The 13,741-nt window shown below is 40.2% G+C and overlaps 1 protein-coding gene across 1 annotated transcript in view; it reads left to right on the top strand.

Moving 5' to 3' along the window:
* TBC1D16 (TBC1 domain family member 16) overlaps positions 1 to 11,023 on the top strand; it is a 16,470-nt gene extending 5,447 nt beyond the window's left edge. The window contains exons 2-8 of the mRNA XM_011495755.1: positions 3,555 to 3,882; positions 4,352 to 4,610; positions 6,067 to 6,297; positions 7,854 to 8,190; positions 8,567 to 8,992; positions 9,307 to 9,600; positions 10,531 to 11,023. Coding sequence (XP_011494057.1) covers positions 3,730 to 3,882; positions 4,352 to 4,610; positions 6,067 to 6,297; positions 7,854 to 8,190; positions 8,567 to 8,992; positions 9,307 to 9,600; positions 10,531 to 10,930 — 2,100 coding nt within the window. The 5' untranslated portion in view covers positions 3,555 to 3,729 and the 3' untranslated portion in view covers positions 10,931 to 11,023. The remainder of the gene's footprint in view (positions 1 to 3,554; positions 3,883 to 4,351; positions 4,611 to 6,066; positions 6,298 to 7,853; positions 8,191 to 8,566; positions 8,993 to 9,306; positions 9,601 to 10,530) is intronic.
* Positions 11,024 to 13,741: the final 2,718 nt, after the last annotated feature.

Below are 13,741 nucleotides of genomic sequence, written 5' to 3'. Positions count from 1 at the left end.
GGGGGGGTGGGAGGGAGGAGGGGTGGGGGGGGGGGGGGGGGGGGTTAGTGGGAGAGAGGAAACTGGCATCGACACAAAATCCATATCGTAATAGGAAAACGTCTTTCTTACACTACTTAAATACTTAATTTATTATTTCGTATCTGCGGTTTGCTTATCGAGAGAAAAAAAAAAAGATTCAAATAATTTGTCCCATTTAATAAGAATACAACTATTTGGTATTTTGTATAATACATTTTACATAGCCGACGAATCAATGTATAATGAATTCGCAAATTGCAATCTTTCTTAAGATCCCCTTTCCTAAAAAGTAACAAAGCGAATCTATTGAACGGTGTCCACTGTGATACACACGATAAAATAAAATAAAAAACAAAAACAATTAGAAAATTTATGTACGCGTGGCAGATTAGTAACGATTAGAAGACCGTCATTTTTAATCGTATCTTATTTATCTAGAAATGTCACACTCTACTCATCGTGTCAAAATCCACTGATGCGTGCGTGCGTGCGTGCGTGCGTGCGTGCGTGCGTACGTGCATGTACGATAAGCGTTTAATACATTTCCACGCGAACTTGCAAAAATACGGATTATTCGTTCAGATTTCCCACTATCGCGCTTGGAGCACCAAGTCGAATCGGCTCTTCGATCAAAATGTGACCATCCAACGGTCAATTGGGAAGGACTAACGCGAGCATCGAGACCATATTATATTATCATTCGAAACTTCAAATTAAAACAAATAACTGGTTGTCTCGCATCGGAAAATAAGTCGTCAAGTTTGAATCAATAGGTCCAGTCCTCTATGAATTTATTTTTCACGCGGGAAACCCTCGGTCACGCCTCGCTAACTACGAGCCCAAACATTTATTTTTAAAGTCGCAGCCAAGTCTTAAGTGAGAGAAAATATTGAAAATTGATCGAGTCTGAAATAGCTAAGAAACTTTCCATATCTTTCGCGCTGTCGTTAAATTTTTAAATTGAATTTCCATGCCCATGGGCAATGACGAGAAAGGCGAATTACGCATTCTGTTCTTGAACATTGGAAATGAAAGAACTTGGAAGGTAATTTTCCTCCATCGACTCGTACCGAATAGCTCTTCGCGCTCCTACCTCACCCCCACACCACCACATCCTCTTCCTCTTCCTCCTACCACCTCACCGTCCCTCAAACATCACGTTTCCGGTTCTAGCAAAGTGAAGCTCAAGCATCCAGTCAGCCTCCGTCGAGAGCAAAGATTCGCCAACTCCTCGTCTAACTCATCGATTCGTTTCATTAGTCGCCAGCCTAACCTTAATCCCGGACGTTTATCATTCGCTACTTCGTATGCCCGAGTCAACTTACTTCACAGTCTAACGTAATCGAGCGCCGTTAAATAATCGACTCGACGACCGAGGCGTACCGCCCTCCTCGGTTGCGCAACGCAAGGCCTTCGGGCCCCGTTATGACCCAATTATGAGTGCGAGGGCGTCGCATTTATACAGAGGCGCATTTGCCTCCGGCAATCGGCAAAAAGTCCGACGGCCGTGCGACATCGTGTCCTTGGTATTACCCGTGGGTGGCCTTCGTCACGGGGCACACCATGCTGTTGGATATAAAAAAAAAAAAAAAAAAAAAAAAAAAAAAAAAAATAAACGAGAAAATTCGCCCACTCAAGCGATATGCATACGATACGCACTCGGCCCTGGCCGCTTGAAAATATTCAGTCTTTATGGCCATTTTACATTTTACGAGCTGTGCAATTATCGATTAAAAATTATTTGCTTTTTATGAGGTTCGTGGGACGGTGGTGATACAGGATCGACTCGTTGAACCATCATCGTTTCTCTGCAATATGTTACGAGACATCGAAATTATTAGTTATGCAGAAAATGAACGAAATATGCAATTTGGACTAGTAAGTATTTAAGTATTAGCGATGGAGTGAAGCGTTGTTCGTTTTAAATGGAAAATTGGTTGATTAGAAGAAAATTTACATTTTTTAATGTAATTTCATTATCGAAGTATCCAACTTTTTTAAGTGCAACGATCGATCGGACGAGTCGTAAGCACATTTTCCGTCCCGTCATCTCTTTTTACATTTTACACCTGCCTATTATCGTGAAAATTTTTTACATTTGACAATTTCACTACGATTATCGCTTCTATGACTTGTTCTTTATTCGAAATTAAACCACTTGATAATTATATAAGTAAGTAGGTTAAGAGTTTCGATTAGAGCGACTTTTAAAGATAGTACGTAAACAATTTACTTTTATATTTCTGCGCTTGATGTACAAGTAAATATAATACAATAGATCTCTCTCTCTCTCTCTCTCTCTCTCTCTCTCTCTACTTTTTCACCTTTTTCTTTAAATTTAAGAGCGACACCGCTGATAATTGAGATACAATAATCTGACATTTTTATTTATCCACTTGTATGCTCAAACGTACTTTACCCATATACAGCTTAATAAATGTCATGATTTTATTAAACACGATGTATTAAAATATGTAATTGAGCAATTGAAATTTATTAGGAGCGACTACCGGTTAATTAACTATAAACTACATAAGGATCATCTAATTCCTAGTATTCTCTGTCCAAGTATTCATCACATTGAAATGCACACATCTACTTTGATTTACAAGACATTAATGTGTTCCATTTCAAACTGCTAAATATATCCAATTTTGTTGTATATAATACATTTCCATTGTACTTTCGACTATGGATTAGGTTTTAATACCGAATCATTATTTTCATTTATAATGTAATTACGGGCAATCACGCAACACAGGATTGCCCTATTCATTTAATCGAGGGTTAGAGTGCCAATGATTTTTATTTCGTTGAGACAAAAACGCAGTCACCCTTGCTTGTAAATTTGTTACGTGCGGAAAGATTCCCCCATAATCTAATTTGATAATAGCCCATCTTCAACTTTATCATTTAGAAATAACTTTACCAATTCCATCCTCTATCTATCTTATTATTCTACTGCCTTTCTTCCTTTTTTTTTCTCTTATCTTTTTTCTTTTTATTACTAAACGTTTTTATTGTTTGGTAATCAACGAGTGTTGATATTTCTTTCAATCATTCTGTCGATGTATCATTAAGGATTTAAATTTCGTTTCAAATTCATTTTCAATATTTACCCCAAATATCCCAATGTATGATAATGCATCGTCAGTGTAATAAAACAAACCTGACAGCCCGAAATAACGACTAATCCCAAATAATAATAATAATAATAATAATAATAATAATAATAATAATAATAATAATAATAATAATAATAATAATAATAATAATAACAACAACAACAACAACAACAACAACAACAATCATACCTTAATAATAAATAATTAGATTTTTCAAAAAACAATAATAGAATATCTTTGAAATAGGTAGTGCGTTAGATTGGATTGGGGGCGGGGGGGGGGGACAGAATTCGCGTGCTCTACGATGAGACACACGAAAGCACTTCCGCCTTCCCTCCCCCAACGCATAAATCATTTCGTTTTTTCCCATCAAGAGTATTGAATGGAGGATCGATTCGCTTTTCTCAGGCTCGCCCGATGAAAGATGCCGCTGGATACGCCGTTACCACTGCCACCGCCACCCCCTCCACCGTCGTCGCCGACCGGGGGTCGGGCGTCGGTCCAGCTTAGGAGGCCGATGGGGACGTGGCGCCGAGGGTACGCGCGGAGGATCGTGCGTGGCGGTCGTGCCTCTGCCTGAAGGATGGCCAAGCACGCGGGCAAGGTTGCCCTGGCGACGAGGGAAAGCCGCTGCGAGCTGAGCTTTTGCGCGATGCCCCTACCGAGCATCCTCAAGAAGGCCAGCAGCTACATACTCGGCGAGAGCTGCGGGGACAGCCTCCGCGGCATGTACCAGGTGACGAGTTTGCATCATTTTCGCTATGTCGCTTACGACGACTATATTATTACTATTGTCGCGTACCTTACGCGATCCAAGGATCTCCTCGCACGTGGGTGGCACCTCTGTGCCAACTGTCCTACAGATATTCGCGTTTTCGCGCACGCAAATTCGTACCCTAATAACGCATGCTTGGTAATTGTTGATTGAAGCGTCGAGGCGTTGAGGCGGGGGGGGGGGGCGAATGGTGGTGCGAATAGTCGAGGAGAATGGGCAAAGCCGTTAGGAACGAGTGCGAATGACGCGCGTACGGTTAATTACCAGGGGAAGATCGACGTTAGTTGACTCTGGCGTTATTTATGCGCATGGAAACGTGCGTGGGAAAGATAATAGTAGCACGGGAAGGTTGGGGCAAGAGGGAGAAATGATTAAAGTCGCTTATCTCTCTGGGCTTGGCAAGTTTGCATCGATAATTGCACTGCCGCAGGACGGCGAGACGATCTTCTGTAAGAACAACGTCTGCGTTCATCCGCCGACGCTTATTCGCCAGCACTGCGACGTGGTCCATCATCCAGGATACATGACGGTGTGCTGCAAGCTCGACAAGACGACGGCGACGACAACTTTACACCTCAGCTGGATACCCAACACCACGCTGCGCAAGTACCCCGGCACCCTCGAGAACGCCACGGCCAAGAGACTTGACGTCGCCAAGGAGGCCGAGGAGCCCCAAGTCGAGGAGCCAGGTCAGCACTTTCGTTAATTTTTTTATAAGAGAGAAGCGCCGCCTATCATCGCGCGACCGAACATTGAATAATTGGAAAATAATTGGACATTGGACGTGGATCGGACGCTCTAGTAACATTGGCATTCTCCTTATCTTTTAACGTATCGCTGACTTGTTACTATAATTATTACGCTGTCGTAATGTCTATAATTGTAGTAATATATAGTATCAATAGTAATAGTAGTAGTAGTAGTAGTAGTAGTAGTAGTAGTAGTAGTAGTAGTAGTAGTAGTAGTAGTAGTAGTAGTAGTAGTAGTAGTAGTAGTAGTAGTAGTAGTAGTAGTAGTAGTAGTAGTAGTAGTAGTAGTAGTAGTAGTAGTAGTAGTAGTAGTAGTAGTAGTAGTAGTAGTAGTAGTAGTAGTAGTAGTAGTAGTAGTAGTAGTAGTAGTAGTAGTAGTAGTAGTAGTAGTAGTAGTAGTAGTAGTAGTAGTAGTAGTAGTAGTAGTAGTAGTAGTAGTAGTAGTAGTAGTAGTAGTAGTAGTAGTAGTAGTAGTAGTAGTAGTAGTAGTAGTAGTAGTAGTAGTAGTAGTAGTAGTAGTAGTAGTAGTAGTAGTAGTAGTAGTAGTAGTAGTAGTAGTAGTAGTAGTAGTAGTAGTAGTAGTAGTAGTAGTAGTAGTAGTAGTAGTAGTAGTAGTAGTAGTAGTAGTAGTAGTAGTAGTAGTAGTAGTAGTAGTAGTAGTAGTAGTAGTAGTAGTAGTAGTAGTAGTAGTAGTAGTAGTAGTAGTAGTAGTAATCGTCAAGCCTTGTCTGACATTCGCCATTATGTAAATAGTCGATGGGCAATGTTTGTTTGGTTATTATATTCGTTATTTACTAGCCACTTTAACGAGTCTCGTTGGTGCGCCGACCGTTAGGATTCCAATGTCCATTGCGCAGGACGTACATTTGACAAAACACTGTCGTTTTATGAGAAATTAATCTTAACGGTGTTTCGCGCGACGCAAAATATTACGAAAAGCACGATGAGTGTTCTGTATTAAGGAGGCTCGCGAAAAAAAATGTTCCAAGCATATTCAAAAATGCCAATTGTTATTGCTTTGACAATGAGAATGAATCGAGCCAAGCACTGCTAAGAAAGTAATAATAATAATAATAATCCAGCCTTCCTTCGTTACACATAGAGTTATGCACATAAGAGGATACGTAAGCAATTAGTCGAGTATTTTCGTGCTGAGATTATTATCCGTCTATTATGAAATATCACGACACACCGCAAAAAGTTTGTTGGTCACATTAACGAACAATTTCTAATGTTCGTTAGGCGTTGATTGTGCATTGTCGGCGTGAGTTGAGATTGAGTTAACCTAGCCGTATGGAGGCAAAAGCCTCGTGAGGCTAATGGATGGAGCGTAATGGGAAAGCCGAGTGCAACTCAATTCGAGTCCAACGCTCTCTTTGTTTTCACGATTGCGCAGGTAAGACGCGGTTGCCGGAACGGCTGGACGTGTGCCAGGAAGCGCGGGAGTCCGTCACCTGCGGAGACTGCGAGCGCGTCTGCTCGGGAGGCAGGAGGCAGCAGATATCAACGAGGTCGGACTCCGTGGACTCGAGGCTAGAGGAGGATGGGTCGACGAACGCCTCGTGCAAAAGCCGCAGCATGTCGCTCGCCTCGACGAGCAGCCTCTCGATCGTCGCGAGCAGCGATGGTGAGCACTACTAGGTGTCAAAGCTCGTAGTGGAGGTGACGCCAGGTTCGTGGAACCTGGCGCCTCGCTCGGGACCGGCCGCTTAAACGCTGTTCTAACGACACTAGCGAGACGACTAGATTGCCCTTGTGTCGTAGAGAGCGGAGGGGGAGTGATGGAGGCGCTAAGACGGCAGAGATAGCTCGGGGTAATTTTATTTTGTGTCATGGGAAATGCGGAGGAGAAATCGAACGATTTCCTCTTGGCTCGTCTATGAAGACTTTGGATTGCAGATATTAATCGAATGTCTGGATACTCTGCCAAGTATTATCAATCTCAGTCGTTAATATGTCGTTAATAAGATCTGTAATGTTGAATGGCATCGACTGTAGCATACCGCAGCTTACAAAGCTTAAAAAATTTATAAATTTTTCAATCGCGCCTACTTTATGCATTTTTAATTTATTCTCTCTCACTCTCTTTCATTTTGAAATGTCGATTCTTTTTATCGATTAGATACTTTGTATCTGTCACTATCACTACGAAAGCTCTACGAAAAAGCCTATAAATAGCAAAATAGTTTTTATAAATAGACTTTCTTCTAAAGACTTATTATAGAGTAGAGCAGGTGTGATATTGCAGAACTGATTATATAATAAAGGGAAACGATCTTACAACTTTTATTTTAAACGATGAAGTTGCGAACGAATTTTTATTAATTTATAAAATAACTTAACGTCGGCATACGTTAAGGTATTTTCTGATTATCGATATTTTGTCGAACGCGAGATCTAGAATTATTTATCTAAGAATAATTACGTGGAGTCTTAAATTGACGGTATCGTTAATTCGAACTCGTTAATAGAAATAAATTTTATCAAAATTCTTGAAAACGTGTCTCAAGTTATACAATTTATTAACGGCAAATTGATTGAAATCCTTCACGTCCGTATACGCGATAGTTTATCAAAATGTTACATAAAGAGATCTATCGGCATGTGGTCTGCACGTAATGAATTAATCCATAATTCAATGTGTAAAATTATATTAGTTCGCTGTAGTGAGGCGAGTATACGTTTTCTTTATTTATCTTTGATGAAGTGAGGAATAATCATGAAATTACCAGGCGTATTATTATTACAAGGCGACATCGCGGTCAAACCGGATTGGCATTATAATTTAATGAACCTGGGTCATTCGACTATTCATTAGCGCAAGCTCGCTTTCCAGTAATTTTTTAAATCTTGTTTATTCACAATTATTAGTTAGCCTCAAGATTTTCACTCCCGTCCTCTCGAATTCGCACTTCCCCATTGAGTCGCGATAATCAAATTCTCTTTTTCAATTTTAAATGGGAAATTGTCGAAAGGGGGGTAACTGCATGAGACATAAAATGACCGATAATGTCTTTCCACGGACTTTGGACACACAGTAAAATAGCACGAATGACAGGGGGTAATGGTGATGCGAAGGTGGGTAGGGGGGATGAGGGGAGGCGGGTAGGGGGTAAAAGGTTGAGAAAGCCGATTTATAGACAAAACTTTACGCATGTAAAAACACGATCGTCGTCCATCCAGAGGAGATCCCCACGTGGATGAGGACCCCGGAGCTGCTCGCCTTGCAGCATAACCTCGCGTTCCCGGAGAGTGCGACGGCCTCGCCAGTGGCGGTGCGCCGCGCCCACCGGTGCCGCCGCTTCTCCGTCGACCTCGGCCAGATGCGATCGCTGAGGCTCTTCTTCGCCGACCCGGAGTGCACCTCGGGCCAACTCGTGGTCGCCAGCCGCGAGAGCCAGTACAAGATACTGCACTTTCACCATGGGGGCCTCGACAGGCTCGCAGCAACCCTGCACCAGTGGCACCAGCTGCTCAACCCCAACCTGAGCCTCGACGCCGAGGAGAGTCTGCCCTACAGGTGACAATACGGATCGGTCAGCCGTCCGGCGACCCTTTGACCACGAGCTTTCCCACTAGTTCCCCATCCTCTATCCCTTCCGACGATCCGACTAATTTTACTAGTTTTATCCCATTTAGCCAACGGTTTTACTAAAAAATTTCTATTGCTAATTTATAATTCGTGCCAATCTATAACGATTGCCTTGTGATTATCACCATCGAGAAATAATCTCATTGACTTTTTATTGAGAGTCTCACGACTAATCGATTGTATGGCAATGAGCTTAACGACGTAATCGAGGTCGTTGTTGGCATTCGTCGACAAATGCTTAAAAAAAAAAATAAAAATATATTTGAATACCGAGCCAAGGACGAAGGACGTGTGGACATTGCAGGCACTTCATGGTTTGTCGACCGGAGGTGAGCCGAGACGAGTTGCACCCGGAAGAGGGTCAAGTGCCCATGGTCACGTCGCTAGCTTGGAAAGATTTGCTTAACGAGCGCGGCCAGGTTGAGGACGACCTCGTGCTTCGCAAGGGCATCTTCTTCGGGGGTCTCGAGCCAGCGTTACGCAAGATCGTCTGGCCGTTCCTTCTGCACTGCTACTCGTATCAGAGCACCTACGACGACCGGGAGCAGATCGACGAGATCAGACGTCAGGAGTACGAGGAGATTCGGAAACGTAGAGCGACCATGAATCCGGAGGAGGCCGACAAGTTCTGGCGCAACGTCGTCTGCATCGTCGAGAAGGACGTCGTGAGGACGGATCGAGCCAATCCTTATTACGCAGGCGAGAACAATCCCAACATCGAGATCATGAAGTAAGTCCTTTGCCCGAGATCAAAAGTTTCTTCTTACCCTAACCGTGACAATTGATCCTCCGCCGCATTATGCAAAGTCAACGTAATCTGTAATGCGAATGAAATTTTCACAAAGACAATTCTTTTAAAATAATATGTCTGTGCTCCCCCTCCTCCTCACAATTAAAATGCACATAATTAAGTCGAGTCCAAAATCTAAGTGATGAAATTTCCTTTAGCCCTGGGAATTTGTAATTTTAAAAAATTAAGTGAAATTGCGACCTTACATGATCGTGCCACTTTGTAAAATAGCCAACTATCTCTCTCATCATCAGGAACATTTTGCTGAACTACGCGGTGTACAATTCGCGACTGGGCTACACCCAGGGTATGTCGGATCTGCTGTCGCCCCTCCTCGCCGAGCTTAACGACGAGCAGGACGCGTTCTGGTGCTTCGCCGGCCTCATGCAGAGATCCGTGGCCGTGTGCACGCCTACGGACGTCGATATGGACAGGAACCTCTGCTACCTGAGGGAGCTCCTCCGGCTCATGGTGCCCAGCTTCTATGCCCACCTCGAGAAGTACGACGACGCCCGGGAGCTGCTGTTCTGCCACCGCTGGATACTTCTGTGAGTGACACTCTGGCTTGACGGACAAATAGAGACTTTGGGTAGTATAGTAGAATAGTTATTGGGATTATAGTTATTGGGATCCCAATACTTATTGGGACGAGTATCGGGTGGGTATTTGGATGCATTTCGCCGCCCTACATCGGCTATTTACAAAAACTTGATTGCAGACGGTCGGCATTGACAGAAACACGCGATGCTTATATTCAACTGACTTTCTCGCTAGATGGCGATCGTGTAATTATTTATTCGTTAATTACACGCGTACACGTATTGACAAGCTTGCTGAACTCATCAATTTTTCAAGAATATCAATTAATCAATTTTGGTATCGTCTTATTATGTAAATTACCTATCGACTCCTTGTATTTTTTTGTTAACTGCTTGTTAAAAAATTTCGGGAGGAAAAAAAGTCGTTTTTATTGCTCTCGCGATCAATGTCCTACTCGGGCTCCTTTCAACATTATGTATGCATCACGAATTGTAGTCCACATCCTTGAACAAATAGGACCTGCATGAGAATGTAAATTCTATTCTTTAAGCGATGCTTCGTTTGCGGCACGATAATTAAGAAAACTCGTTTTCGCTCGTAACTATATCGTCATTATATTTTCATTTTAATCTCCTTTTGAAAATTTGCTTAACCCGGCTCCTCATAAATTCCTTGTCTCGTTAAAAATGGACGAATGATCGAACCCTAATCACGATGAAACATCGATACTCGGCAGGCTATCGCATTTTTCTCTTCGGTCATTTTTCTTTTTCAATTCAGCATTTTGTCAACATTTTCCCATTGCGCTTAATATGACTGGCCAATGTTGGTATTAGCATGAAAATAATTCGACACACTTCGATAAACGAGCCTCGGCTTTCGATTAATCCAGAGGTACGCCGAGGACGACACTTAACCAAAGGAAAATTGCCTTTCAGCTGCCTGAAGCGCGAGTTCCCGATGGAGGTGGCCCTCACCATGTGGGAGTCATGCTGGGTGAACTACCTTACCGACCACTTCCATCTCTTCCTCTGCCTCGCGATAATGTGCGTCTACGCGGACGACGTGGTCGCGCAGGACCTGCGCACCGACGAGATGCTGCTGCACTTCAGTTCGCTTGCGATGTACATGGACGGGACGGTGATAGTGCGGAAGGCCCGTGGTCTCCTACACCACTTCCGACTCCTCGACAGGCTACCCTGCACCCTGGCCGGCCTCTGCAGGCAATGCGGCCCCGGCATGTGGGACAGTAGCCACGACCCCGTAATCGAGTGCATCGGTCACGGGGATAAGCAGTGCCCGCACTCCGAGACGTATTCGCGCTCCAATATCGGCTGACTCGGGGAAGCCTGACGAACGGGACTCCTTTACGACCGAATCTCCTTGGCTGACGTTTGCCGTTACCTGTACGCGAATTCAATTAAATGCGTCACACGTAATTCCTAATGTCCTGTAATTCCTAATTCTTGGATGGAAGCGCGTTGTCCGTTGTCCTTTAATAATCGACAACGCTTTGCCAAGATCCATCGTAGGGATGTGATTGTCATTAGGCTTCGTTCATCTCACATTGATCCACTTTTCTCTTGGAATTCCCCAGCAAGGAATTCGATCGATCGACAACCGATTCTCATTTTATAAGGAATATTATTATAGATATTGATTTAAAAAGCTAGGTTTAGGGAGAGAGAGAGGGAGGAGTGAAAGATTTTTCGTCTTTTTTTTTTTTTTTTTTTTTTAATTTTATTTCTTATAGCACGTAGTAGCTATAAAATTGTATAACTGCACGGGGCTTATCGTTAATGCTCGAAAGTATCATGGAAAGATGAATTGTTTAATGAGTACGCGGATAAAATATTTAATTGAAAAACAAAGATACGAATTTTTTCGGTGTGCTATAACCAAGTCGTTTCTTACATAAAATCGCTTATTATACTTAACATACGTCGTTGTAATTTCTTTTATTTTTGAACATTGAATATTTAATCTTAATTTAATATATATTCTTTTAAATAAATTTTATGTATATATATATATATATATATATATATATATATATATATATATATATATATATATAATGTTGAAACTGTAAAACTTCTTAAGAGCGAAGGAAAATTTGAAAGAATAAAAAGAAGAAAAGGTTACGACCGTCGTTGGCTTATGAATAATCAAGCTTGATAATTCTTAATGTAAGAGCTCAAAAGTTTTGTTATTTATATTATCTCATGGAAGTTACCGTACTCGACTACATTATGCAAAGAGTTTGTGAGTATCAATGTATATGTGATTATACCGGTTGTCCATGTAAGGTAAAATAAACGAGGATAACCATTTAATGAAATGCTTATCTTGTTAACTTAAAGCGATCAATTTTATGAAAACAAAAGTCACCCAGTGATATTAAACATCTTCGAATAATAATTTTCAATATTGATTTCCCATCGATAAGCCATTAATCATCTTTAATTTGAATTTTGTATATTACTGCTTTCTTTTTATAATCAATGTTGACATTCCATATTTTTGACGTACTTGTACATTGGAAAGCTTAAACATTTTGTTTGTATAGAAGCACAAACTTTCATTTCAAATATTGTGACAAAAGTCTGCGTACTTCAATTAAAAATCCTATTCTCAAATGTAATTATTATTTATGAACTTTGTAAAGAAAAATTGCAGTTTTTTTTTTAAAGTTAGAGAAAAGAAGTTGAGTCAAAGTCGGAGGTATAAAAACCTCACTGACATTATTATGTAGTATACTTACCAAAAATTCGATACGAACATTTATAAACAATGTCAAAGTATTATAAATATATATTGTTGAAAAAATTTCACTGTATAGATATGAAAAATTGTAAGGTTATCTCTTGACTTTGTCAAAAAATTAATTATAAATCTCCTACAAAATTTATGATAAATGTTAACATTGTTATAATACATATAAAACAATTGGATGATTTATTAATAATTTACATGAAAAGTGTAATCGATAATTAAATGGTTATTCTTTTCAATGGAGAGTGCCAATAAGTGTTTATAAAGATTTATGCGTACAATCTGTTGCGCGAGAAAACAAAGTTAAATGAAATTTTCAAATAAATCGTCACTTTTTCCACCAGCTTGACGACACATTAGCGAGACCCGTAACATTTATCTGATAAAATTTGTCATTCTTTCGCCTTCTAAGTATTTTATACTTGAATGATAATATTATCCTTTATAAATATTGTATTCAGAAACATTTTTTGAGGAAACGCACTAACGAATGGAAAAATACGAAATATTTCTTATATATTTAATCATAAATATTGTATATAAAGAAAATGTTGATCTTGAATGATATGCGAACGCGCACTAATTACATACTAATAAGTCACCTAAGATCATGAGGTACGCGTAAATGTCAGTTAAAACATCATAAATGATAAAAAGTAAGCCGTATAGATTATGTACTTATGTACTTAATTATGATTATGTAATTATGTACATTATTATTAAAAACAATTTCATCGAACTGGAGAGAGCTCAATGATTAATTAATTACATTAGCTTAGATAATATGACATTTCAATGTTTTCGTTAAACTTGTATGGGAAAGACGTCATGCTGATGTCTTATTTAAGTTTGAATAAATGTACGAATCAATTGTCATTATAAACTTGGGATAGAAAGCATAAAAGTTATACATTTTTAATCTGTACATTTTTTAACGAAGTAACATTAATATTACGTAAATAAACTCGTATGGGAAAAGAAAATGTCTTCTGATATTAACGCCATTTTCGAGCAATTATAGAAAATCCACTTTTCATCCACTTTTCATCCACTTTTCATCCACTTTTCATCCACTTTTCATCCACTCTTCATCCACTTTTCATTCACTTTTCATCCACTTTTCATAATTTTCTAATTCCTTAAAGCCGATTGCAATTTTGCCCATTCGCAATTTTTTCTATGCAAATGGAAAAAAAAAATCTATATACATACTGTAAAGTATTAAGAAAGCTTATGCTTTGAGGATTCAAGTAATCACTTTTGTTATCAGGTACTTACTATTTTTGGTATCGTATTGCATTTTAAATAAAATCTTATTATAAAGATTAAAAATTGTACGAACAAATGAATTCAAATGAAAAGAGAACAAAATTT

This window comes from Ceratosolen solmsi, unplaced genomic scaffold (assembly GCF_000503995.2).
Source record: "Ceratosolen solmsi marchali unplaced genomic scaffold, CerSol_1.0 scaffold11, whole genome shotgun sequence".
In the NCBI taxonomy this organism is placed as follows: Eukaryota; Metazoa; Arthropoda; class Insecta; order Hymenoptera; family Agaonidae; genus Ceratosolen; species Ceratosolen solmsi.
This window is presented reverse-complemented; position numbering and strand designations above follow the sequence as displayed.